The sequence below is a fragment of the Oenanthe melanoleuca genome, chromosome 2 (assembly GCF_029582105.1).
Source record: "Oenanthe melanoleuca isolate GR-GAL-2019-014 chromosome 2, OMel1.0, whole genome shotgun sequence".
Lineage (NCBI taxonomy): Eukaryota > Metazoa > Chordata > Aves > Passeriformes > Muscicapidae > Oenanthe > Oenanthe melanoleuca.
The window spans coordinates 116,436,371-116,461,279 of record NC_079335.1 but is presented as its reverse complement, the minus strand read 5'-3'; the positions used below and the strand labels follow the sequence as shown (position 1 = coordinate 116,461,279).

The window sequence follows — 24,909 nt, the reverse complement described above, 5'->3', positions numbered from 1 at the left end:
GAAGATAGAGTTATAAGATATCTAAGCACTAATAGGCACTGAAGTGAGATTCAAAAATTGCTCAGGCAATTATCAATAGCATAAAGGCAGCTTGACTAAGAAAACTCAGAGCTGAAATATTTTCTTCCAGGCACAACAAAACATTTTCTGACAGGTGTGGATCCCTAGATCTTCGAAATCCTAAGAAAAAATCTTTTGACCTCCTGTAGCCAAAGAGAATCTCCCATGTTCCTGTTGAAATCTCCAGTTTACATAAACTCCTAAAATTGCTAAGCCTTTTAAGACTGAGGTAAACTGCAGAGCTACTTCTCTGAACTCTTTATGTTCCAGCAAATCCTCATGAGTCAAAACATGTTTGGCATTTAGCCATGAACTCCGTTGCTGGCTGGATGCTATCTTTCCAAATGCTGTGGCTGCAAAATGCAATGCAATCTCCCCTTTCACCTTGCACTATCTTTCCTTTCTACCCTAAGTTACCACAGTCCCAGTGACAAATTACTCCTGGCATACAACTGCATCAATTAGGAAAAAGAAACCAAATATAAAAACATCTTGAAAGCACCAAGTGTTCTGTCTCTACTGTTTTTCTCTGCATTGGTAGTTAGCGGCCAAAAGTAGAACAGTGCTTCAGGCTCTCAAGAGTTAAGGCATTGACTGCCTCCAAAAAGTCAGGGCCTCTTATCACACCATATATCCTTGGATTCCACAGATGCCACTACTATGTAAGTGACAGCTTCAGCTGAAAATGAAATGGAAATGCATTTTTTTCTAGTGACAAGTGCTAACCAAGCTTAGTACATGATGACTTCTGTCCTCTTCCCAAGAAAAGCCAACACATTCCTGCCACATACATCAAATTATTTTATTTTCTGCATTTCAGTATATTTTGTTCTGTTCAAGATTTTTTAAAGGATGTTCTTCTTGGACTTTTCTTCATTCCATCTTCTTTTCTATAGTTTTCAGCTAGTGTCCCTAGTGGGTTTTTTTGTTGTTGGCTTTTGGCTTTCAGTGTTTGGTCCTTTATTTTAATGTGGATCTATCATTTCTTACTTATCACTCTCTCCAGGAAGAAGGCAAGTGTTCCTCAAGTTACAACTGTTATTTCCACTAGCCTTGTACTCCAAATGTGTTTCTGTATATGAGTGCTGCCTTCTCCTCTGGCACATGCCATTGAGACTGTGTTGGTAGGAGGAATTCCTGCTGAGCTGCAGCCTCAGCTGGTCCCCAACTACTGTCTGAAGAAGGAATTCACAGATTCACAGAAAGCTCATTCATACAGGGCTGCCACCACCTCTTCAGGTATTGAGATCAATTGATGTAACAAAAAGGTGCCACAGAGGAACAAAGAGTGAATTTCCCAGAGCTAAGGCTACTGGGACAGGACAAATGGCCTGCCTTGTGGAAGATGGAGAAGGAGCTGGATCGTATCCAGGCACACCTTAAAAAATGTTGAATGTTGGATGTCTGCTATGTTTTGAACTGTATGTCAGCAAGGGAAAATTATACCTCCCATGGTTTTGAAAGGAATTGGCATTTATTTTATGTTCTCCAGATGGTATAGAGATAAAACAGTAAGTAGGTGGATGGTATGGGTCAAAAGAGAAAACCAGGACCCATCCCTTCCTGTGGGAGACTGCTGTGCATAGGCAGAGTGCCAGCATGGGGGTCAGCCTGGGTAAGTGTTTGGAGAAGGAGAGTTGGCAGCTTGAATCTAGGGGATGGGTTGTGAAAAGAAAGTGAGTTTCAGCTTCATACCACTTTTTAAAGTCACACACTTAACCAGCTAAATCTGTGAATGAGTGGCTCATTGCCCAGGGGACAAAGCTGTTTACTTTTTACTCTTTCAATACCTTGAACTTAAGGTCTTTCTGTGTCGAGGCATAATAGATCTCCCACCCATGAGGACAGATAGAGAGATAGAGAGATAGAGAGATAGAGAGATAGATAGATAGATAGATAGATAGATAGATAGATACATACATACATACATACATACATAGACAGACAGATTTAGATTTGTATCTGCTTATACCCCTTGCAAGGAGGTATAGTGAGAAACAAGACATGAAAACATGAGTGTGTTAGACCTGCTTAGAAGGACTTCATGAGCCACCCTCCCATGATCTGTGTCCAGCTCTGTAAGTCATGGCCTCAGCAGCACTAATGCAGCTGTTTCAGAGCCCTTCCAAAGGATTTGTAGTAAGAGCACAGCAAGATACATGATCCAGCCTGGTATTTATACAGTGATTTCACTGGCATTGTATCTGTGCATATGACATAAATGAGAGCTGGTTTGAGTGTGTGAAAGTGATAAAAATGTGATGTGTAGAAAATGGGTTCCAGCTCCATGCTTTGCTTGTGCCGTTTGGCTCAGAAAATGCCAGACCTGGCCACTTCAGATTCATTCACTTTTTTTCCTTACTGCCCATACAAACACTGTAATGAATTTGTTTTTTGCAAAGCACACAGCAAAAATTTAACCAAAATTAACAAAGGGGTATTTTTCTATTTGTTTTAAAGCTAACTGTTAGGACTGAAGCCACTTATGCATAGATTTGTGAAAGAATAGTTAAACCCAGTACCAGTTAGAATCTCCTGTGACACAAAAAGTATGAAAGTGAAACTAGAACAGGGGCATCTGTTAGTGAAGTAATAAAACTGTTGCTACTTGGTCACAGCCAGGGTGACAAACTTAATGTCATGGTGAGAAATTAGTTAGATAATAAAGTAGGAAAATTATTACGGTCTAAAGCTAGGCAACAAATTCTTGACATTTGTATGTTTGTGATTGACAGTACCTGCCTGCTGTTAACACTTGCATTAGCTGCCACAAGGATTTCTACTCCATCACTTACATTCTGCTGTAAATGCTCTGATGGTAAAAGAGCCTGTCCCTCCTTTTCAACACTGGCATGAAGCACACAGGCATGTTGGGGACCAATGCACCAGTCTAGCATAGCAGAATCAACACCAAGTAGTTGAGCAACGTACTTATTAAAGTTGATGTCAATGCTTCCCTGAGAGAAGATTATCTAAATAGGTTACCTTGATTCATGAGAAGTAGGTTCGTAAATTGAAAGAATCCAGAATTATGTATGAAATGTGAGCAAATTTCTTGATGTATTATTAAACAAAATTAGTTGTTATCAGAATTTAGCATAAGGGAAAAAAACCAGTTATTTACTAGATTCATTGAAAGTTAGACTGAGTATTTGAAACTAGTGAAAGATTTCTCTGGAATTAATGACTACAGATGCACTTAGGAGGCTGTAAATTGTTGGGATGTAATCACCTGCATCTCCATACATGAACACATGTACATTCTTTGTTCTCTAGGAATTCATACCAGGGGTCTTGTAAAACCATTGTGGCACTTCCCTGGACTATGTGTCCAGCTTTCCTCTATGCAGAGACAAGTGTAGGGGACCACATGCCATAGGGATCAACTTCCATTTCCATTTGAGTAACTCAGGAGAAACACTGAGAAGTTATTGCATTGCAAACTGAGGTAAAGAAGGAGAAGGCAGGTTTAATTTTTATGTGCCCAGGCAGCCAGGAGGGCCAATCCTGTCCTGGGGAGCATCAGGTACAGCATTGCCAGCCAGGAAAGGGAGAGGATTGTCCTGCTCTGCTCTGAGCTGGGGCAGCCTCACCTCGAGTACTGGAACCGGCTTTGGGTGCAACAATATAAAAAAGACATTAAACCATTAGAGAGTGTCCCAAAGGATGGTGAAGTGTCTGGAGGGGAAGCCTGATGAGGAGGTCACTTGGCCTGTTCAGCCTGGAGAAGAGGAGACTGAGTGGAGACCTCATTGTGGTCTTCAACATCCCCAGGAAGGGAAGCAGAGGAACAGACACCCATCTCTTCACTCTCATGACCAGTGACAGGACTCAAGGAAATTACGTGAAGCTGAGTCAGAGGAGGTTTAGATTGGATACCCAGTAAAAGTTTTTCACCCAGAGGGTGACTGGACACTGGAACAGGCTCCCCAGGGAAATGGTAACAGCATCAAGCCTTTCTGAGTTCAAGAAGTTTTTGGACAGTGCTCTCAGGCACATGATGTGATTCTTGCAGTGTCCTGTGCAAGGCCAGGAGCTGGACTCCTGATGGGTCTCTTCCAACTCATCATTTTCCTTGATTCTATGATTTTTCACAGGCTCAGATCAAGCTTTTAGTCAGACATAGGGAAGCCAATTTTCTCTTTTCCCTGAGCTACCAGAGCAGGCCAAACTGGTCTAAACTGTCATATTTGCTGTGGTGCTGAACTTGACTAAGAGGTTTGGGGAGGTCCCTTGTATAAGGGGTCAATTCTAAAAGGAGTGTTCATGCTATAACATTATCTATGCAATGGTCTTTGCACTGATTTCTCAGTAAACATGCACAGAAAGAATACTGACTGACTTTGCAGATCAGGAGGAAGGGCTGACTGTCTATTTAGACAGTGTCTGGTGTACAAAATAGTCACAGCATTGTTTGGGAGAAGGCACACGAGGGCTCTCTGACACCAGTGTCTTCTCTGAAGGACAGTGTTAACTGAGCACACACTTGTTCATCACTATTTCAGGGCAGGATTTTAAAGTTCTGAATACTGGGAGCCAGAGACCTGAACAGAATCCCTAAATCTGCCACCATGGAATCTCTTCTGAGTGAAGGTTATCTCCAGTTTAAGGCATCTGGGCCAGCCTGAGGTTTCAGTCCCTCTCTAGTGGCCTGTATGTGTTGCTGAGGGCCTTGAGGACCACGGCTTAAAACTCAGTCCAGACAAAAACCTAGCAGCCAAAAGCAGTTCAGAACTTCTGTTAAACATTTTGAACAGTTTGTTGAAGACCCAACGACTGAACAGGCCTGTTTCATGTATATCCTTGCAGTGGCCTACAGTGGCCACACAGAGGCTCTTGTCCCCCTTGGGGAGTGGGATGTGCAAAGTTCCTTCTCAGCCACTTGCAAGAAATTCTACAGGCTATATTCAATTTTTCTTATTATCAGAAGACTTGATCTACAAATATAAAAATTATGTGCAAAGCTTCTGACCATGATGAACCCCCTCTCCCAAATAAAAGGTGTAACACCAATGCATAATGTGGAATATAAGGACTTGTGGTGGCTGCCTTGGCTTTTATGCAGTGAATCATGATTGTAAATATATTTACTTTAACACACATATCATTTATTTTTTCCCACAGCATAATCAACTTTACTTCCACTTTAAAAGCCAGAGATCCACCGTGGCATTAAAAAAAAAAAATAATAAAAAAAAAAAAGGCAATGGAAGACTGTATTTAGATTTTTTTAAAGAAAACTGTTACTTCGTTAGAATTCAAGAAAAAAATTTCGCAATAAAACGTTAGGGATACTGTAATACACTCATAGTGTGGTATCACACCAAAAAAAGGGAAATGTCATCTGCGATAACAGCGAAATTGAGAAACTGCACCCGTTACACACAGAGTTATCACAGAGTTATCACTGGAGAAGTGACACTTTCAGGGTCTGCCCGACCAGCCCAACGCTCTGCAAATGCCAAAACAAGTCTGAAACACTCAGATAAGTATAAGTGATGAGAAGTGATATGAGACCTTTTCAGGGGAGAGAAAGAACACAACTGGAGAATACTTCTCTAGCATGTGCAAGTTCCTGTACGCTGAACAGATGCGCCGAGGAAAATGCAGCTCGATAGGTGGGAAAGGCACTGAAGAGATACTTGAGCAGCAGGTCGATTGCAGTTAAAACCTGTATCTGCATCCTGTAGTTTTGGAGATTCTACTGACCGGGGGTTGTGGAGAATCTCTTCGATTTTTTTTTTTATTTTTTTTTTTTTTTAATTTATTTCCGCCTGCTCCCCTCGTAACTCGTCTCCTTTATCTGCAGCTCGCTGCAGCACCCGCACGCTGCTCCTGCCCCGGCACACAGGTGAGATCCGGGCCGGCTGTGCGGGGTGTCCCTGTCCCGTCCCGTCCCGTCCGCGGCGGTGAGAGGAGCGGGCCCGGCCCAGCGCTCCGCGTCCCCGGAGGGCCCGTTCCGGGCAGCCACGGGGCACCGAGCCCCGGGCCCGCTCCGCCGGCCCCGCCCGGCCCGCCCGGGTGGAGCCGCGCCCCGCCCCGCCGCGGCAGCAGGATGAGGCGGCGGCCCCGGCTGAGGCGGCTGCCCCATGGCGGAGGTAAGGGCGGCGCGGGCCAAGCGGGCAGGGCGGTCTGGGGTGTCCGTGGGGGGCGAGCGCTGGGGATGCGAAGAGGGACGCTTTTCTGAGACAGGCACCGTCCCACAAAGGGAAAAAAAAATAAGGGTCTGGAGAGACACACACCTCCGGCGGTGTGTGGGGCTGTCCCGCAGCCTCTGCCCGCGGAGCGAGCCGCACCGGAGCGGGGCCAGCCTCCAGAGGTGCCCGGGCCCCAGCGCCGCCGTCACCTGCCGGGCAGGGCTGTAAGGCCGGGACGGACAGTTCTGCCTGGCCTTTCCTCCGGCATCGCCTCTGTTTCTCCATGTGGGCACAGGGGCTGCTCAGGAGTATCAGGAGTGCAGCTCCTGCAGAGCGTTTCTCATGGTGCGCGCCTCACCGGGAGGTGCGCGTCGTGGTGCGGTCACTACACTTGTCAGGAACATTTCGGGGTCTCAGTGCCAGGGCAGACCTTTATCTGCGCTCCGTGCTCAGCGCGGTATCCTCAGAGCTCTGCAGCGAGCACCAGAGCGCTCACTGACCGCTTCTGTCCCTGTTTGTTCGCTCCTGCGGCCCGCGCTGCGCTTCTGTCGCCTGGTGCCCGCTCGGTGTGTCCTGCACAGCTGTAGCTCCAAGATTAGCCGAGCCGCTCAGCCGCCGGCTTTTCCCGGTTAAATTGCGGTTGGGAACAGCGTTTCCTTGTTTCCTGCGTAGTTTATGGTCCGGGACTTTCGTGGTGCACACAAAAGGTGCGGCAGTGCCAAGAGGTGGGCTTGTGACTCTGATGTTCAGTACATTTTGAAATACCAAGTTGGGCTACCAACATTTTTCGAGCTGGTTTTGAACAATTGTGAATAGCTGGTTCTTACTTTGAATTAATGGATCAGCATCATCTGTTTAATTTGTCGTTTTTGTCAAATTGTTTAATTTGTCATGCATGGTAGATTTTCTTTTAAAATTTTCTTTTAATTTATTTTTCCTTTTCCCTATTTCCCCATGCGTTAACTTGGTTATTTTTGTAAAGTAGTTGCAAAACTAGTTTCAACACCCTGACTGTAAGGGATAGTGACGAGAAGATGATTCATTTCTTTGCTAAATGTAGGTCTGGGCCTCTCTCTTTTGCACAATGCATTTAAGTGAAATAATGATTGGAGCAAGATAAGGCATTGCTCAGTTCTTGAAATCTAGTGTAAAGGGACATCTATCTGGAAACCCCCCTGTATCTTTCACTGGATGTCTTTGGAAGCACACAGCAGATCCAAAACATGAAACACAGATCAAAAAGTAGGTCTTTGTTTTTAAAGTGACCTTTGGTAGTGTTGACTGAGTCTACTAATGCTGTCAAAATGTTATTGTAATAGCATAATGGATTCTAGAGTAGTTCAGTTGATTTATAACCTTCAATTTGGAAAAATAGATTTGAGCTATTTTTAGCATTTTTCTTATCCATACTAGATCAGGACAAGAAGTCTATGTAAACAAATGGAAGTATTGTTTTTTTCTGCTTGGTATTGTGTGGCATCATGAAAAGTTTGCAGCTGGGTTTACCCATCCCTGGATTGATTTTATCCATTGGACTCCAGTCCCTGCTGAGAACACTGCTGGCAGTATAGTGCAAGCTGCTTGTCCTCATCCTTTGAGATGTGGTGCTTAAACTACTCTTGAAGAACACTGCAGATGAAAATTAAGTGGCCAAAGCATGCTGTTGGAGCATACTAAACTGCAGGGGTGTGCCTGTTTTTCTGTCCTGTGCTGAGATGAGGTGCAGTGTTAGAACAGCCTGAGCACTTTGGTTTTGACAAGGAGTGAAGTGAATAGGTGGGTTCTAACACTCAGCTTGCTGCCCAGCAGTCTGGGATCAGCCCTAACCTTTGTGTTCACTATATTCCCAGCAAACTATTTCATTCTGTTTGTTTCTGTAATCAAACAGGCTTGCTGAGGAAATGTAAACCCCACAATATTTTATCGCCTTAGTAATAAAAATAGCAAAATGTGTTTCCTCTGAAACACACCCTTTAATGGAGAAAATAATCATACTGTCTCTGTGTCTTGCTGCTCATTTTCTTAGATGGATGTAATAGGACCAGGGATAAAAGTGTTTGTATTGCTGTGGAGACTATATTAAAAAAAAAGGCTTTTTGTTCCAAATTCTGCCTGTCCATACTGCCCTGTCCTGCATCCCTGCAGCAGGTCAGAGCAGGTGTTGGTAGATGTGCCCCATGGCTTAGGGTATTAGTTTAATGCCTCTGCACTGTTCTGGCCTGGGTCAGCTGCAGAATCAAAGCTTGTAGGTTTCCTTCTCAGGGATGTTTAAGATTGAGACTAAGCTCCATGAGAACCATGAGTTTAGAGGAAAATAAGTTAAAAAGCAATAAACATTTGCTTTGGATAACTGGAAAAACATACATCAGTTCATGCAAGGAAATGGATTAATTTCTGTGGTAATGAAAGGTGGTGATTCAGGCCCTACCTCTTTGCAGAGCACCCAAGACCAAGAGTTCAGGCTCCAGTGGGCATATTTGCTAAGGAAACAGATAAAAAGCCTAAAAGTGAGCCAGGTCTTTTCTTTGGGGTGGTTATTTCTCATGCTACTTTTTTTTTTCCCGGATCCAACAGTGTTTGTGCTGCACCTAGTCTTTCTCTTCACAGTTTGCTGGAAAAAGTTTGCAGTCCTGCTTGGTTTGGTTTGTGGGTTTTTTGGGTTTTTTTTAAGAAGGGGTTTATAATGGAAGCACCACTTGCTTCTTAATATTCAGCTCATGTTTGAATCCTGACATCCCCTATTGAAAACAGGGTGCCTGATGTTTTTTGTCCTACTGAAACTTACACAAGTAAGTCATATTGAGTAGGCCACATTGAATTACTCACACAGGTAAAGTTAGGCATATCTGCTTATTTTTCCCCAGGGTGCTTGTAAAGTGTTGTTGGATTGATCAAGGAAATAGCGTATTTTAAGGAAACTAAAACTGAAATATAGAGGCACTATGTGGCTGTGTACATTTTAAAGTTTTAAGCTCAGAAGGAGCCATAAAAAAAAGGGGAGGCAGGGGAAAAACATGTAGCTGACATTGGGTGTAAGTCTTAAATTGGTGGGGAAAAGAGAGAAGCCCATTCTACAGGCACATAACTTGGGTTACATTCCATGCCCCACTCTGCCAACTGCATTTTCCTTAGGCTTCTCAATATAATGCTGCCTCAACAAGACTTCTGAAAGTTCTTACACTAAGCCATAAGTCTTTAGGAAAAATAAATTAGATGCATTTTCCAAAGCACCCTAAAAACTGTGTGTGGGGAAATGGGAAGCCTCAGTGCTGCAAGGTGTGGCATCAGTCCTATGTGTCTGGTAATAGTGTTTCCAAACAGAGAAAGTCTCAAGAAGCCTGTCACACATCAGTGTCTTAGCTGAAGGTCTTGCAAGGGTTCAGAACTGCTCTACTTGATTCAGTAATTTTCTTTTCGTTTTCTTTTCTGTATATCAGTATTTCTATGCATGTGTTTATGTACGTATGTAGACATTTGAAGAAAGGGTGTTTAAAAACTCAGTGGTTTCTTTATCTTTTACAGAATATGCATGGGATAATATTTAGATTAGCATTTAGATTATGTGTAGCTCTTCAGCTTTTTCTCTGTGTTAGTCTTACAGTAAAAATGTTCATTCCAAATCACATGAACCCCAGGCACTGATGCTGCCCATGCCAGCAGAAGAGGCAGTGCCTGAATGAGAGCAGGAGTTGCTGTGCTGGATCATTGCACTCCATGTGAAACAAGCTCCAGATCAGGGTGGGATGGAGCAGGAAGGTTCTGCTCCCACACAAGCCAAGTAGGTTTGTTATATCTGAATGTATTGCATTCTTTCAACAGATCTTTGAGGCCCTTCCCAAAAGCTGAATTCCTGCACTCGATTAAAGAACACCTGCTCTAATTAATAATTAACAACATAACATTGCTGTTGTTTATGAATTACAAAATTTAAGGAAGAAGATACAGCGGATAATTTGTGTTGTTTGTACTGTTGTCTCTATGTTACTTTTTAGAAAGGGAAGTTTGAGTCAGGTTATGCAACACCTCATATAAGCACAGTTCTTTGAATGCTGTCAGAGGCAGAGTTTTGTGGTATTAAAACACTGGAAGGGGGTAATCCATCCCAGACTTTGAACCCATTTGAAGTATTTATATTTAGTGAGAATAATTTGAGTTATGGATTTTTTTTTTTTCTTGGTGAGTGTCAAAATTTGGTAAAATGAAAGTTAAGTAGGAACTAGGTAGGCTTTTCTGTGAAGATTTTTCTCCAGAGGCTTTCCTCTAGTCCATTTGAGAGCTTCCCACTGAAGCTGTGTGCCTGACTTACAGAACATATTTAAATTATTTTGTTCTTTTCTTCTGAATTCATTGAGCAGTAGGACACAGTAGTATTGCTGTGGAGTTTCTGTCTGGAAATAGATAAATGGGCTGGGTCCCTGCTTGTGAATAGCCCTTACCTGTTAGCCAGAACTCACCTTAAGGAGGTGGGGGAAGGACTTCATGGTGTTTCAAAAAGAGGTGGCATAAGAGAAGAAACTCAGACTTAGTCTTGAAGGGTTTGAAAAAGCCTGGTCAAAAGAGTGTTCAGGCAGGTGTTAGAGGAGGTTGGAGTTGTGGTGTAGGGCTGACTTAGACCAGCATTTTCCGGTTCTCTGGAGAGTGGCCGAAGTATTCCCAGTGCAGGGGGTGCATGAAAAGTGCATGTGAGAGTAGATGAGGGGAATATCAGGCATAGAGAAGGAAGAATTAGAGTGTGGTAAATGTGGAAAACAGAAGAGGAATTACAGATGAGGGTCAAAGGGAAAGCAAAGATACTCAAATCCTGTGACTTTTACAGTGCTCCCTGTTCAGAGCTGTGAGTTGGCAGGCATTTGGTGTTGCAAAGAGGCTGGTAGCGTGGAAAAGCTGGGAGTCGAATAAATTGGGTACCTGAGAAAGTATGTTTGCCTAGGAGGACTCAAAAGGAAGACATCTGGAACTGAATTGTGGACAAAGTTTTATCTGGAAGGGTGGTCCCTGGGTAATTTTGTCTTTATTCAGTAGAGAGTACATCATACCAATGAGGGGTGTATAGCCACTCTATCGTAAAGGTAGAACAGGACTGGGGGGAGGTGTCTTGCTGTCAAATAGTTCACTGACCACAAAAGAAAGTATCTTGGAGCACCAGAGGCATAGAAAGAGGGTTTGGGTTTGTTTTTTGGTGGGATTTTTTTGGTTGGGTTTTTTTTTGTTTTGGTTTGGTTTTTTTTTCCTTTGTGGGGCCGGGTGCGGGGGGGGGAAGGGGCACATTTGGTTTGGTTTGTTTTTTTTTTACTGTGCTTCATCTGGAAGAGTGACTGAGTAAATTCAATTACCCTCATCACATTTACTCTCAGGGATATTGCATACTTTTCTAGCCAATTTTGGTATCAGTAAACAAACTTTCAAACACAATTTGAAGTATTAGAAAGCAGACATTCTTTATTCTTAGTGCGCTGAACACACCCAGAGGATATCTCCTGTAATTGGGTGTATTGTGAAACTTTACAACAAGGTATTTATTCCATCAAGACCATGCATATTCATTATAGTGTACTTCCTAGCTAATACATAAACATCACTTTGCCTAGAACTAATTTGCATGCCTGTGCCTCTTAGTACAAGCCCTTTTATGGTCCCAGGGGGTTGTCTGAAGGGGTCTCTGGTGGTCATACTCACAGAGTGCCCCCAGTGTGACAGATGACCTTGCCTTGAACTTGCCGTAGGGCATGCACTGTTGCTTCTTGTTACATGGCTTTGCCACAAAAGCCACTATTCCTCATTATCTGTTTATCCACTGGTTCCAGCTGTATTAGCATCCTGTGTGTCTACTTCTGCATTCTTTTATCTATTTTGCTAGTTTGTCTTTAAGCTCTATTTAGCAGCTTCGAGGGGAACTGAAGATTTCTATTCTCTATGTTGTCTGTCATTATAAGGAAATCAGTTTCTGGTGAAAAACATCTGCACAGGACCAAATGGCTGGAATGTGCACCTGTTTGGTGTGTATGTTAGAAGTTGTTTTAAAAGCTCATTTTGAAGAGGATATTGAGCTATTTTCAGTGTGAAAACTGATGTTTTAATTAAAATAAATGACAACACTATCAGTCTCTGTGTCTTCAACATGTACCTGTCTCTGCCTCCATCTGGGGAGTAGGCTGGTGTTAATTTTGTGTTGGAACAGTGTGCACACAGTGTGTGTGTGTTTTGTAATAGCTGACACAGCTGGCCCCTGCTATCTGTGCATGTGGTTGGAGAGGTGCTGTCATCTCACTGCAGCACACAGGAGGGTTCTCACAGGGAGTGTTTGGTTGCAGCCCAGATGGCATTATTAGGATTTAGAGTATGTATGTCATAAATGTTTGACAGGTGCCACATTTGGGGTGACATCTATGAGCCATTTGATTTACTCAATTGCATTGCTTAACTTTCATGGTCATTTTTAAGTCCAGCCATATATAACATGGAAGTTATTTTGATATTTGGTGTTTCCATCCACTATTGTACCCTCCACATATCCTAAACTCTGGCTGCATTTCAAAAAATAAAGTACTGTTCTGCTCTGGTGTTTTCAGGATATTTTAGGGTTTATTAGGAATATATAAAAACAGCAAGGAATATTTTTCTTTCTTTTTTTCTTATCTATTAAGTATATATCAGTTTGTAAGATTACTGTCACATGTTTAAAGTACCCAGGCAGAGAGCAAGATGACTAAAATTAGAGCTGAATGATATCAGGTACACATCATTATATTTAATTATTAATTGTATTTAATCCTACCAAGTAGTAAAATGAAACTGCTGGTTATGTTACTAGAAACTGTTTTGCTTAACTTCTGCTGATATTGTGCAAACTTAAAGGATTGTTCCAACACAGACTGTTCTGTGATTCTATTCTGGAAATGCTGTTTAATTATTCAAAACGTGGCAAAGAGCAGCAGGCTGTGCCACATCATCTTTTCAGCTAATAACAAGGAGAAGGCTAGTTCTACAGAGAAGTGCAGTTAGTAATGGAGAAGGGACAAAAGTTTGTAGAAAACCATTTCAAAGGTTAATGACATCAAAGGAGCAGTTTAAAACTTAACAACTAAAATAAAGAAAGCATAGTGTAGAGTAATTAGAAGATAGCACATGAACAGGATACATGAGTAATCAGAAAAAAAAAAAGTTATTTTGCAGATAATTGTGGTCATGTACCTTTGCTCCAGCACTGGGATATTTGTAGTGATAACTCTGAGTCTGACTGCACTGAAACAACTTTCCAGGGGCACATACCCCCCCTGCCTCTCAGTGCTGTCTGTGCACCCAGGCAAGCTACCCTGCCTGCTCTGCTCTCTTCCAGCAAGACCTTTCTGTTTCTCTAGAGCTAGTTCAACTCCTTCTGTGCACTTATAGCCCTGGATTGTGTAGTTTTAGTCCTATGTGCCAACTGCACACAGATCAATAGCTGAAAACAGATTGATTATGCTTCCTGCTGCTCCTTCAGAGAAATCTTTTTCACCCATCCAATACACTGTGGTAGACCTTTTTGTATTTTGATGTCATTACAGGTTCTGCTTCCTGTACATTCTTTTAAGGACAGTAGATAAGACATGGGTGTAGGAAGCAAGGGGAGGAGATGTGTGGAGGGATAGTTTGATGAACAGTACACTTAGTTCATGCTAAGATCAATACTCTGACTTACTTAATTGAAAACTGAAGGCTCTATTTATAACACAGAGTAAGAAACTCTGGAAACCTGCCAGAGCAGGCAGCATGCTTCCAATTAAGTGTAGGCCAGGCCACCCACAAAACCATACTTTCTCTTGCTTCCACATTGATTCTTGGCTCTCCTTAAGTAGCAGATTTGACATAAACTACTATTTTTCATATTCCAGAGACTGCCAAACTGAAGCCTATAGCTGATCTGTGGTAAGCTGTACTGTAGAGAAAGGGCAGGTGCATGGTTAGAACCCAGCCCTCCACATACAAGGCTGGTGGATAATTTGGTAAATCATACTCAGTCTCAGACTGTGTTCTTTAATGCAACTGGAACTGGTAAGTGGCAGAAGCAAGATGAAAATTTCAGATACTTGGGATTTTATTTTTTAATTATTATTTTGTGATGAGGATTTTAGTGTAACTCTCTGGCTCTCTGTGCTTGCACAGAAATCCTTCCAGATGCAAATCAAAAGTTGCCCTCAAGTAGGGTTGTAGTTTACCATTTGCAAACAGCCTACTGTTGGAGGCATGAACTTCCACACCGTCCAGTGGTAGAAGTGGAAAGGCTGCTGCAGTAGATAGATTTGGTGGTATTTTTAAGTTTTCCACAATCAGCAAAAATTAAGTCTTTTTCTCTATACAGAGACAATCATGTGTTGTCCCGATTACTTGGTATTGCTGTAACTCAATTATTGTTTCTTCTGTTACCCTTGTTGCAAAATAAGGATGGGAAGGACAGAAACACTGAATGTGGCAGCACAGTGCTGAGTAAATAGTGCCTACTTATCCACCTTGTCATTAGATTAATACCCAGACTCTGTAATAAAGCTTTTGCCATTAGATGTACATCCACTATGTAGAATTAAGGTATCTTTAATGAAATGCCTTATTCAAAAACATAGTTTAGTTGTTCCTGGGAAGACACCCCTCCTATTGTCCCCATAGCAGTAGTCCAGCAGTCAGTCCCAAGTCATACAACAGGCATGGAAGGAAGCATTCTGTTGTTGAGCTATGCTGTTCAGTCATTCTTCATCACTGAGAAAAATTAACAAGCTGATGTGAAGTGTAATAAAGAGCATAAACCTTTATCAGCATTATCCAGGGGATTTTTGTGAAAAGCCAAAGCAGAGAAACGAAGGCAAAAAAGGTTCTGGTTGTTTGCTATATAGAGGATTTTGCTGAAATTATCTCATAGGTGAAAATTTGTGATGTGAAATATCTTACATGTGCTGTATCTGTTCTGCCACTGTTGTGAAAACCTGGCTACAGGGCCAGGATCGTTCAGCAAGTGCTCTGGTAGTGGTGAAAACAGATCTTTTCAAAGGATGGAAAACTTACTGCAGTAATAATCATTGTGAGCAGGCATGAGTATATTTTAATATAATCTGCCAGAGGAAGAAATGGTGTTAGTAAGACTAATCTTCAGAGCAACACAGTGCAGCATTATTAACTCACTCAGAAGAGATGGCACATTCCCTTTGGTAAGCTACAGGGATGGGCATGACTTCATATGAGACCCTGCTTCCCTCCCTTCCCCACTGGCACCTCTGTTCCATTCACATCAGCAGGAGCTCTGTGCAAAGATCAGAGGGAGATTCTGACCTCCCTTCTGTGCTTAAGGCCAAGAGTCCTTTAGACAAAATGGTTTGTGATTCTGTAGTGCAGCTGGCAGCTCCCAGCCTGGAGACTATGGGTACCATGGCACCATCTATGGCTGAGTAGAGAAAATAGTTTGTTGTGGTTTTCTTTTTTCTTAAAAGATACATAAAAATGAATGCAGACTCCAGATAAATTCCAAAATTTGTAGTTGGAAATATTCTCCATTTCCTTAGCAGTCAACAGTTTTATATATTGATAAGAGAAGACCTGAAAATTCAGTTACCTTTGACAACTTGGGGAAATTAATGCAAGACTGTTTTCACAAATTTCTGTGAGCTTCAGGAACATTAGTTTCCCTTCAGAAAGGAGATGTCCCATCAGGTACATCAGAAATTTAGTTGTCCTCACAGTGGTTTGGGGAAAGACCATCTTCATTTTAGGCTTTAGCAGACCAGTATCATCTGCAGTCAGATTTCCACTTTAAGAAAGTTGAACTTTGAGAACTTTGAATAGGACACAGCATGGGCTCTTCCCAAAGTTACCCTAAACTTTTCTTTTCCCTGGCAGGGGAATAGGTTTATACCCCTGGAAATTTTAAAAGGAACAGTCAAGTTGTGACTCATATACCTTCTGTATACAAACCCAGTGCTTGCAGTTGGTTTTCTGAGGCATCACATTATAGATAACCACATTTTGAACTATTTCCTGCATTTGCCTCTTCTGCAGCCAGTAGAGTAATGAATTTGCTGTGTTATCCACGAGCTGAATGCTCTGCCACAGCAGCAGCTTTCCAGGCCACTTGGCTCCAGAGGAGCTGCTTAAGATCTTTAATTGAACATTGTCCTTGACTTCTTACTGACTTTTGCTGATCATGAATTTCATTAATTAGAATATTAACGGGTCATATTAATTGGACAAGTATTAGCTTGGTTCTCTGTAAAATTAAAGCGTAGCCCTGATCTTGCAAGCACATAAGTATGGTACTAACTTCATGCCTGTGATCTGCTCCATTGGACTCCTTTAAGTGTTTGCAAGTAGCTGCTTACCATGTTCTCAGTGTCCTGTATAGTAAATGCCCTCTCCTGTTTAACTACATAGAGAAAACTGTTGGTTAGGAGGTTTGTTTTGTTGTTGTTATTGTTGTTTCATGTGTATATCTGGTTTTAGGCAAATATATTTGTTTTCTCATATTTGGCAATAAAAAATCATCTGGTCATTTCCACATGCAGCTGACAAAGACCTAAATGTATTGGAATATAATTTCTAATGAGTAGAAACTGTGTGAAGCATCATTGAAGGAAACTCTTCACTCTTACATCAGAGTGAGAGATGAGTGCCCTGTACATCTGCTTATTTTTACAAATGGCTGTTTATAAACCCAAAGTTCTCCTCCAATCTTGAAAAAAAAGTACAGAAAAAATGAAAGCCAACAAACAAAATTAGTTTAAAATCAGTTTTCATATTTTTAAATATTTAAGTAGAATATGCAAAATGGAAAATAATATTCATTTGTTTTAAGGTTATATTTAATTTTACTACAGAGTCCTATTTTTAAACTTTTTATATTTACTTTTTAATGTGTTTTACATGAAGAAACAATTTTAAAACTTTTATATGTTTTGATGACTGTTGAAACTGTAGGTTTTATGTAATTTATGGTTTCATTACAAACCTGTAAAGTAAATTGTTTGCTGAGATTTTGAGAACTGAACACTAGCTTATTATGTTTGTTGCTTTTGAAGACTTGTCTTTTTTGCTCCTGCCACAGCATTTTGCTGGAAATATCTGGAACTGATGCAGTGTGGCCACTTGGTTTCCTGGCTGCCATTCCACTGAGTGGAACATTTTAATAACACAGACTTGCCCTGAAAAAGCTGAAATACCAAAGTATTTTAAAATATAAATACACACTTTTTAAAAATAGGAATTAGTACTGATTCCTTTCTACTCTAGCAGTACTCCAACCCTATATAATAAACAATGAAGAAGTCTGATTATATGAATATAAATAAAATAAAACTTGAAAATTGCTTCTGAGGCCCTTAAATTTGAACAAAAAAAAATCTCATCACTGGAGATTAAAAAACTCCATCATTTGGATAATTAAAAATGAGTAATGTCTACATGAAAGTGATGGGAAATAGAGTTGATTTTGCTAACTGGCCATGTATAATTGCTTATTTTAAGATTCCATCATTGAGTATCTGTCTGGCTTGGATATGTTGTTGTGAAATGATCTCCAAAAGACACTGATAGTCCAAACTTTTAGTGAAATCACATCATAGTTCTTAGAAGAATTTGTTTCCAGTGTCCATTTCTACTGGTTGAGTAGATGGGTTCAGTGCCTGGGCACCAAAACAGGAGGAGGTGGCTGCCCCCCCCTGAGCTGACACTGGTCTTATTCTGCCCCCAAAGTCTACACACTCAGTTCATCCACACAACCTGTTCAGTGCATATTTTATTTGCACATTGGAAATTTTATTGGAATGCTATCACTGGAGAAAAAAAAGTGCATTTTAAAGATTATTTTTGACAGCATGCTGTGTAATAGAACTGTTTTATTTGTGTCTTCAGGATGTTGACCTGAAAGCATGTCAGGGTGCTTTGGATGACTGCTGTCCACCTCGAAGAGAGGACCAGCTGGAACTGCAAGAAGAAGAGCAGAAAGACATAAATCAAGTAAGTGATGAAAAGAAGGGAAGAAGGAAAAACTGAAGAGGAAGCGGGGAAGGATATGGAACTTATCACTAAGATAAATAGTAGTGAAAGGTTTTGAAAGAAATAATTTATTTCCTCTTTTTATTTGAAGTGTTCCTTGCCAGGGCAAGAAAAGAATACTAACTTCACACAGTGCTTTGTGAATGATGCCCTTTTACACTTTTTTGAAAATTGCATCCTTCCCTCAATCCCCCACTATTTTTTCAGTAGTCAAAATATTCACAAGTTTACAGAAAACACTTGCAACTAATAATTTTTAGTTTGGGTTTATATTCTCTGTTGTGAAGGTGTTGTTCTTGTGGGCAAGGATGTTTTTGCCCACAAACACCAGAGACATGGATCCTCAATTATACTGCTCTCACCATTTATGTAAAGCTTGATGCCCAGATGTAGAGTAACATTTGGGATAGTGCAGTCTTCAGTTTTGTTCTCTCTAAGAGCTACAATGAAAGGGACACTCAGTTTTCTTGAGACCTTGTGAGAGCTGAGAACATCTAATCTGGTGTCTCACCAGCCTCTCTGTTTGCCACTCTCCTGAGGGCTTGGCTTTGAAAAAATACCTGATTTTTCCACACTGGTGGGGAGGTACAACTCCAGAGGAAAGCCCAGTTCTGCTGTTGTGGGCAGAGTAGGGATGCTCAGGCCATGGAGCTGTTCTGCTCATTTACAGCAATGTTTCATCTTCCATCAGGATGAAGACTTGGTGGTGGGGTCACCAGCAGTATTGCACTGTGCTCTGTTTCCTCTCAGACTTTGATTTTTACCTCCTTTTGTGTAAAATAACTGCTTTACACCGTGTTTCTCTTTCTTTTGTCACAGAGCAACAGCAACCATGTAGATTCCCTTCTCTCCTTAGAGGGCTATTTACAGCTTCTGCCATCGCAGGTGGAAAACATGCTAGAGGTAAATGAGAAAATACATGTATTGCCAATAGATTGGAGTACAGTTAGCAATTACTCTGCTTTATCAAACAACCATAGCCTACCCCACCCACTCTGGGAATATATTAGCAAATCAATGTAGTAAAACTTACCTGAAGCTTCTAAAGATGCTACTATCCACCTTTCACCTCAGCTCTCATTGGCTGTACTTGAAAAATTTTGCCCAGCAATTTGTCTAGTGTAAGAGCTGTGTCTTTACTGTGATCTGGTGGTCAAAGTTGGATGGAGCCATTGGACAACTCAATTAGTTCAATTAATAGTTGCCTTTCTGAAACCTAATGCCAGTTTGTATTTATGCAGCAGCTCGCAGTCTGTTTCTCTAGAGCAACACTGATTTATTACACAGTAGCAGCTATTGGGCATTTGTGGTGAAAGATTACATTTGTCATAGACATTGGGTCAAGTGCTTACAGGGTTACTTCTCTCACTGCAAATCAGGTCAGTCAGCATTAAACCCATTTAGTGTTTTGGTTTCTTGGGTTTTTTTTAAATCTTGTGGCCCTCTAATACTGTATTTCACTTTCTGTGTGCCCGTCTTCACAAAACAGTTGTTTTCTTAGTTGAAGTCTCCCTCTTCTCCCACAGCTCATGGCTGCAACCATTGACCATGAAGCTAATCCCTACATTCCTTTTTTGCAATACTTCAAGGGCTTCTTACATACACTTCCTATCATTGGATCCTCTTCTGGGGTCATGAGTGTTTTCCATATAACTTCATGCTTATCTAGTTTTGGGAATCTCCAGCTTGGATATTGCCTTCCAGCCCATAAATTAACCTCCTCTTCAGTTCAGCTCTGGAAATGGATTGCATACTAATGAGATGTGTAAGTTAATCAGTTTAGTTTTCTCTGTTCTCAGAATTTGAAAAGAATTTGGCTGTAGCCTTTATGCAGCTGTTACAATACACAGTAACATACTGCATATTTTATTTAATATTATTAATGCACTGCCATCTTGTGACAATCTATCTGTTAAATATGGATTGATTGTTTCTGCCAATTATCAAGTCTTTACAGTGAGTGGGATTTTTTTGACAGCTGACTTACTAAGAATCATTCTTTTCAAGGGATTAGTTGAAAATAGCATCTCTGTCTCCCAGACTGCAGATGGTCTAGTACAAGGTAACTTCCTAGGAGAAATAAGGCAAGACCTTCTTCTATTACCTGAGCTTCCAGTAAGAATAATAGAGAACTTCAGATGTTGTTGCCCTTATGGTACATCATTCCTTCCCTGTGGAAAGTGCATTTTACATAGTCTGTTCACTAAATGGCAATCAGAAAGTCCTGTCCTGAAACACAGTAAGGATACTCAACTATGGAGGAATCCTGTACACCTCCTACTTGATCTATTTACATAATCTTGGACAGTGGCTCTGTGTTTCTAAGACCCAGCAACTATAACTCAGCTCCACAAAAAGTGGGCTTTAGTGCTACTGCAGCATTACCAGTCCAGTTGTTTGAACATCAGGACCGAGGCATCATATGTCAGCTTTGGTTTTGCAAAAAAAAAAAAAATCCAAGTAATAATTCAAAGTCCAGACATCCACAAAAGAAGTGATTTGGTGGGGAGGATGTTGCCTCCAAACTGATCAGTAAAACTGTTCAGCTGAGTTTTAGATGCAGTCGACCTCAGTTAAATGGAACTAAACCAAATGTGGCACCTCACAGCCCTGTAAACTTCTTAAACTCTGAAGGAAGTAGTGAGACTGCAAGAGCACAGTCTTAATGCTCCTGTCTTCCACTCCTCTTTTCTTCACTGCTGTCCTTACTGGTTAACTTCTGCAGAGGAGCTATATATCTTCTTGAAAAGGTTTGTTTTCTAAGTTTAGCACCTTGAACCAGCTCACCCTTGAATCATCAATACCACTACCATGACCACTCCTCCTAGAAGGACTTTTTCTTAGACCAGATCAGACATAACAGATAAACCATAGTTTGTACACTTGGCAATAATCCCTCATTCATTTCTCAACCCTCATCAGTCCCACACTGTTCTTTGCAGTTCTTCTTCCATCCTTCAGTCACTTTTGCACCCTTCTTTCTTCCTTCTGCCATATGCCAATACAGATTATGCTTTGTACAGATGGGAAACAGCATTCCAAATAGCTAGAAGAGTTTAACATAAAAAGATTGGCTTTAATAGAATTAAATAGTGGAATATTGAAAAACAAATTGATCGTGACTGTGTAGGCGAGGGATGTAGAAGCATTCAGCTTATGAAAGATCCCATTTTTCCCCCCCTTCATCTTTTAGGTGAACTTACTGGAAGATTCACAAGTTGCTTCTTCTAGTAGAGGCCAAGACCCATCATCCTCACACCACAATATAAATTTGACCCAGACACTTCAGAACAGTTTCAGTCCTCCTGATGCCATCCTACTAAGAACAGACTACCCCACTCAGTTAAATTCAAAACCAAGACACTTACAAAGGCAAGAAATTTTCCCTCAAACAAGCTCCGATATCACAAATCCAGAATCACTACTTCATGGGTCAAATTTGATAGGGCTGTTTTCAGCTGCTGACCTTAGAAATCTAACAGCCCATGAGGATAATTTTGATGAAATTAAGCTCATGTCTTTGGCTTTGGAGGAAGGCTTTAGTCCTATAGAAGTTTCTCAGATCTTTGAAGAGCCTGGCTCAAATTCAGGACTGTATTTGAATTCAAATCACAGCACCACCTCTTACTCAGTCTGCTGTGAAGATTCTGTTGGGTACAGCAGTGATGTTAAATCTGCTCCTTCACATGGCTTAGGAGTTGTTGGTGGCCACTGCCAAGAAAACATTAAGCTCAGCCATGTGGAATATCCAGGTGATGCAGAGTGTTCTACAGAAGCCACACTTCAGCAGTTTCTTCATAATCACACTTACAATCAACTGCCAAGTCAAGCAGCATTCACTGCAGAGCATTATCAACAGATGTGGATGAAGAAATCAAATGAAGTAAAGGACAGGTGCCATAATTCTTCTGCTACACACCAGAGCAGAGATGAGCGTTGTGCAAAAGCTCTGAGAATACCATTTTCAGTCGATGAAATTGTGAGCATGTCCGTCGACTCTTTCAACACCATGCTAGCAAAGAACCAGCTGACAGCAGCTCAGGTATCGCTTCTGCGTGACATCAGACGAAGAGGGAAAAACAAGGTAGCTGCCCAGAAGTGTCGTAAACGCAAACTGAATGCAATTCTTAACTTGGAAGAAGATGTGTGTAATCTCCAAACACAAAAGGAGAGCCTTAAAAAGGAGCACTCCCAATGTAGCAAATCAATCAACCAGATAAAGCAAAAGTTAAACAACTTGTACCATGACATTTTTAGTAGACTGAGGGATGACCAGGGTAGACCTGTTAACCCATGCCAATATGTCATTAATTGCAGTAGCAATGGTAGTGTTTTCATAATACCCAAGCATTTGGCCAAATCTGAACAAGATAACAGAAAAGAGCAGAAACAAAAGTAAGATGACTAGAGATCACCTAAATCACCTTATTTTGCCTGAAAGGATGATAAGAATACTTGTGTGAAGAATAGAGGTCAGTGATTACAGCAGTTCAAAAGAAGCAACTACACTTGAGGAGAAACACTCTGTCTTCAACGGTCTGGCAAATCCAACTGTGATCTGTTAGAAGGTCCATGAGCTTCTGGATGAGGAATGCTGATTAGTTTTAGTTAGAATTAAAGGTGCTAGACCATCAGTGTAGTGTAGCTTTATAGACCTATGTTAAAACTAGGAATTTAGTTACTGGTAATGGGGGCAGAGGGGAGAGCATCAGTGAGGGATAAAAGTCAACTTTAGATCAATGTTACACATGCAAGAAAATATTTCAGTTTTGAATACTTGATTCTTTATACAGAGAATGACCTTATTTATTCTCTAGCACTGAAAGAAAAATTACCTTCAACTTAAATTCATTGTGGATTTACATAGGTTCAAGAGATAACTGCGTGCTTTGCCTTTATTCAGAATGGCTCTGCTTTTCTTAGTTTTCCTTTGAGAAGAGCAGCCCAGGAGGCTACTGCATTTTTTCTCACTACTTTCACCATCATAAATCCAAGCAAAGATAATCTGCCACTTAAGTTTACAACTCATACACTCAGTCTGCAAGCAGATGTTGAAAAAGGGTGATTCAGTACTGTTTTACCTTCATCTTCTGCAACTGAATCATTCTCAGCTTGCTTCCACAAAAATGACCAATGGTGAAGGAGTTCCTGTTCTGTTTCCTAGTGACAGATACTTACTTATGTACCTTCTCTTTTCCTCCCATCTTGAAACCTTCCTCAAGAACTACTTGAGTTTTTCTCTGTGGCTTTTTAACTGGTATTTTTAAGTGTCTTTAATGTTTCAGATTTAATTTTTTAAAACACACATTTTATCTAGTCTTTGAACCAAATTACTATTTATCTATGCTTATAATTATGAGGTTACATTTTGATAGTGGTCCAAATAAAGTTTTTCAGCTTGACATTTATTTGTGCTGTTAAAAAAGAGAAGTTTTATTCACTCACGTACTTAAAACATCCTATCCTTTACTGTTTTATTGAAAAAAGTCTGCAAAAGAGATGGTCTAAAAGGCCTGTAATGAATAAGGAAGGAATGTTGAGGTATATTACTGTGAAAATAACTACTATATTAATATCTTGATAACAAAAAATACTTCATTTTATAATTAAAATACATAAAGCTGGTATTTAAAAAGTTCTCATTGGTCTTGGCATGATGGCAATGGAGCAAATTTGCATTCAAGTATGTTATAAAATCACTAGTACCAAACGTTCAACAACCACAAACTGCACATACAAGCTTAAATGCTCAATTATACCTACGGCCACCGGCATGGAAGTCACATTGGCTGCTTGCACTTTGTGTAATAAACCTGATACTATCAAGAGGTATTTTCTAAAACGGGAGCCCTAACATGGTGCCAAGTGCACTGAATTACCGAGATCAGCCTGTTTGAACAATTTTCTCAGCATATTCTATTAAAATATTTCTTTAAATATATGTGTGCATGTGTTCTTTATTTGTCTCACTACAGCCTCACATTGGTAAGGGTAAATTTGTAGCAGAGGCATTACTGAGGCCATGCAATTTCTTGCTGCTGGTTAAATCAGTGTGAGACACATCTATCCAAATTGGTATTCACATGGGATTTGTCTAGATTTGGCTAGATCACAGACTTCAACCAAAACATGTAAGAGGTATCAGATACATATGACAAATTGTGAACTTTATTTCTAGTTGTAGGGCAAAAAAGGACATATTCAAGTCAGCATGATCATAATTGATTGAAGTCCATGCACTTACCCTTTGCAGGACGAGATCTCTAAACCTACTTCACACTGCCCATGTGCGTAAATTCTGATAGCTACTAGGTTAGACTCATAACAGAGAAACCCAGAAAGCCAAGTACTTCTGCTTTAGGGCCTCACATGGGGTGAAAAAAAAAAAAATAACAAAAAACAAAACAAAACAAACAAACAAAAAAAACCCCTAAACTTTCTAGTGCCCACTCCTTCAGTACCAGGGGCAGGTGAGCTCTGTGGGACTTTTTTAAGGCCCGCTGCTAATGGAGTATTGCATTTACCCAGCTGGTAAATAGCTAGTTAAATTTTGGCACATGTGAAAAATAAAGTATACTGTAACCCTTTCAGAACACAATCCTAATGGAAAGCAGCGTACTCTGATCCCTGTAAGACATCAGCCCCAGTCCCATTCTATTACCTGTAAATTTGCAGAGCGTAAAGGATTCTGAACTGTCCT

General features: G+C 40.8%; 1 protein-coding gene across 1 annotated transcript; it reads left to right on the top strand.

Moving 5' to 3' along the window:
• Positions 1-6,096: 6,096 nt before the first annotated feature.
• Positions 6,097-24,150, top strand: NFE2L3 (NFE2 like bZIP transcription factor 3). The gene is made up of 4 exons (XM_056485489.1): positions 6,097-6,158; positions 18,066-18,170; positions 19,029-19,112; positions 21,403-24,150. Exons 1-4 carry the CDS (start codon positions 6,150-6,152, stop codon positions 22,606-22,608), a joined length of 1,404 nt encoding a protein of 467 aa, XP_056341464.1. The 5' UTR covers positions 6,097-6,149; the 3' UTR covers positions 22,609-24,150.
• Positions 24,151-24,909: the final 759 nt, after the last annotated feature.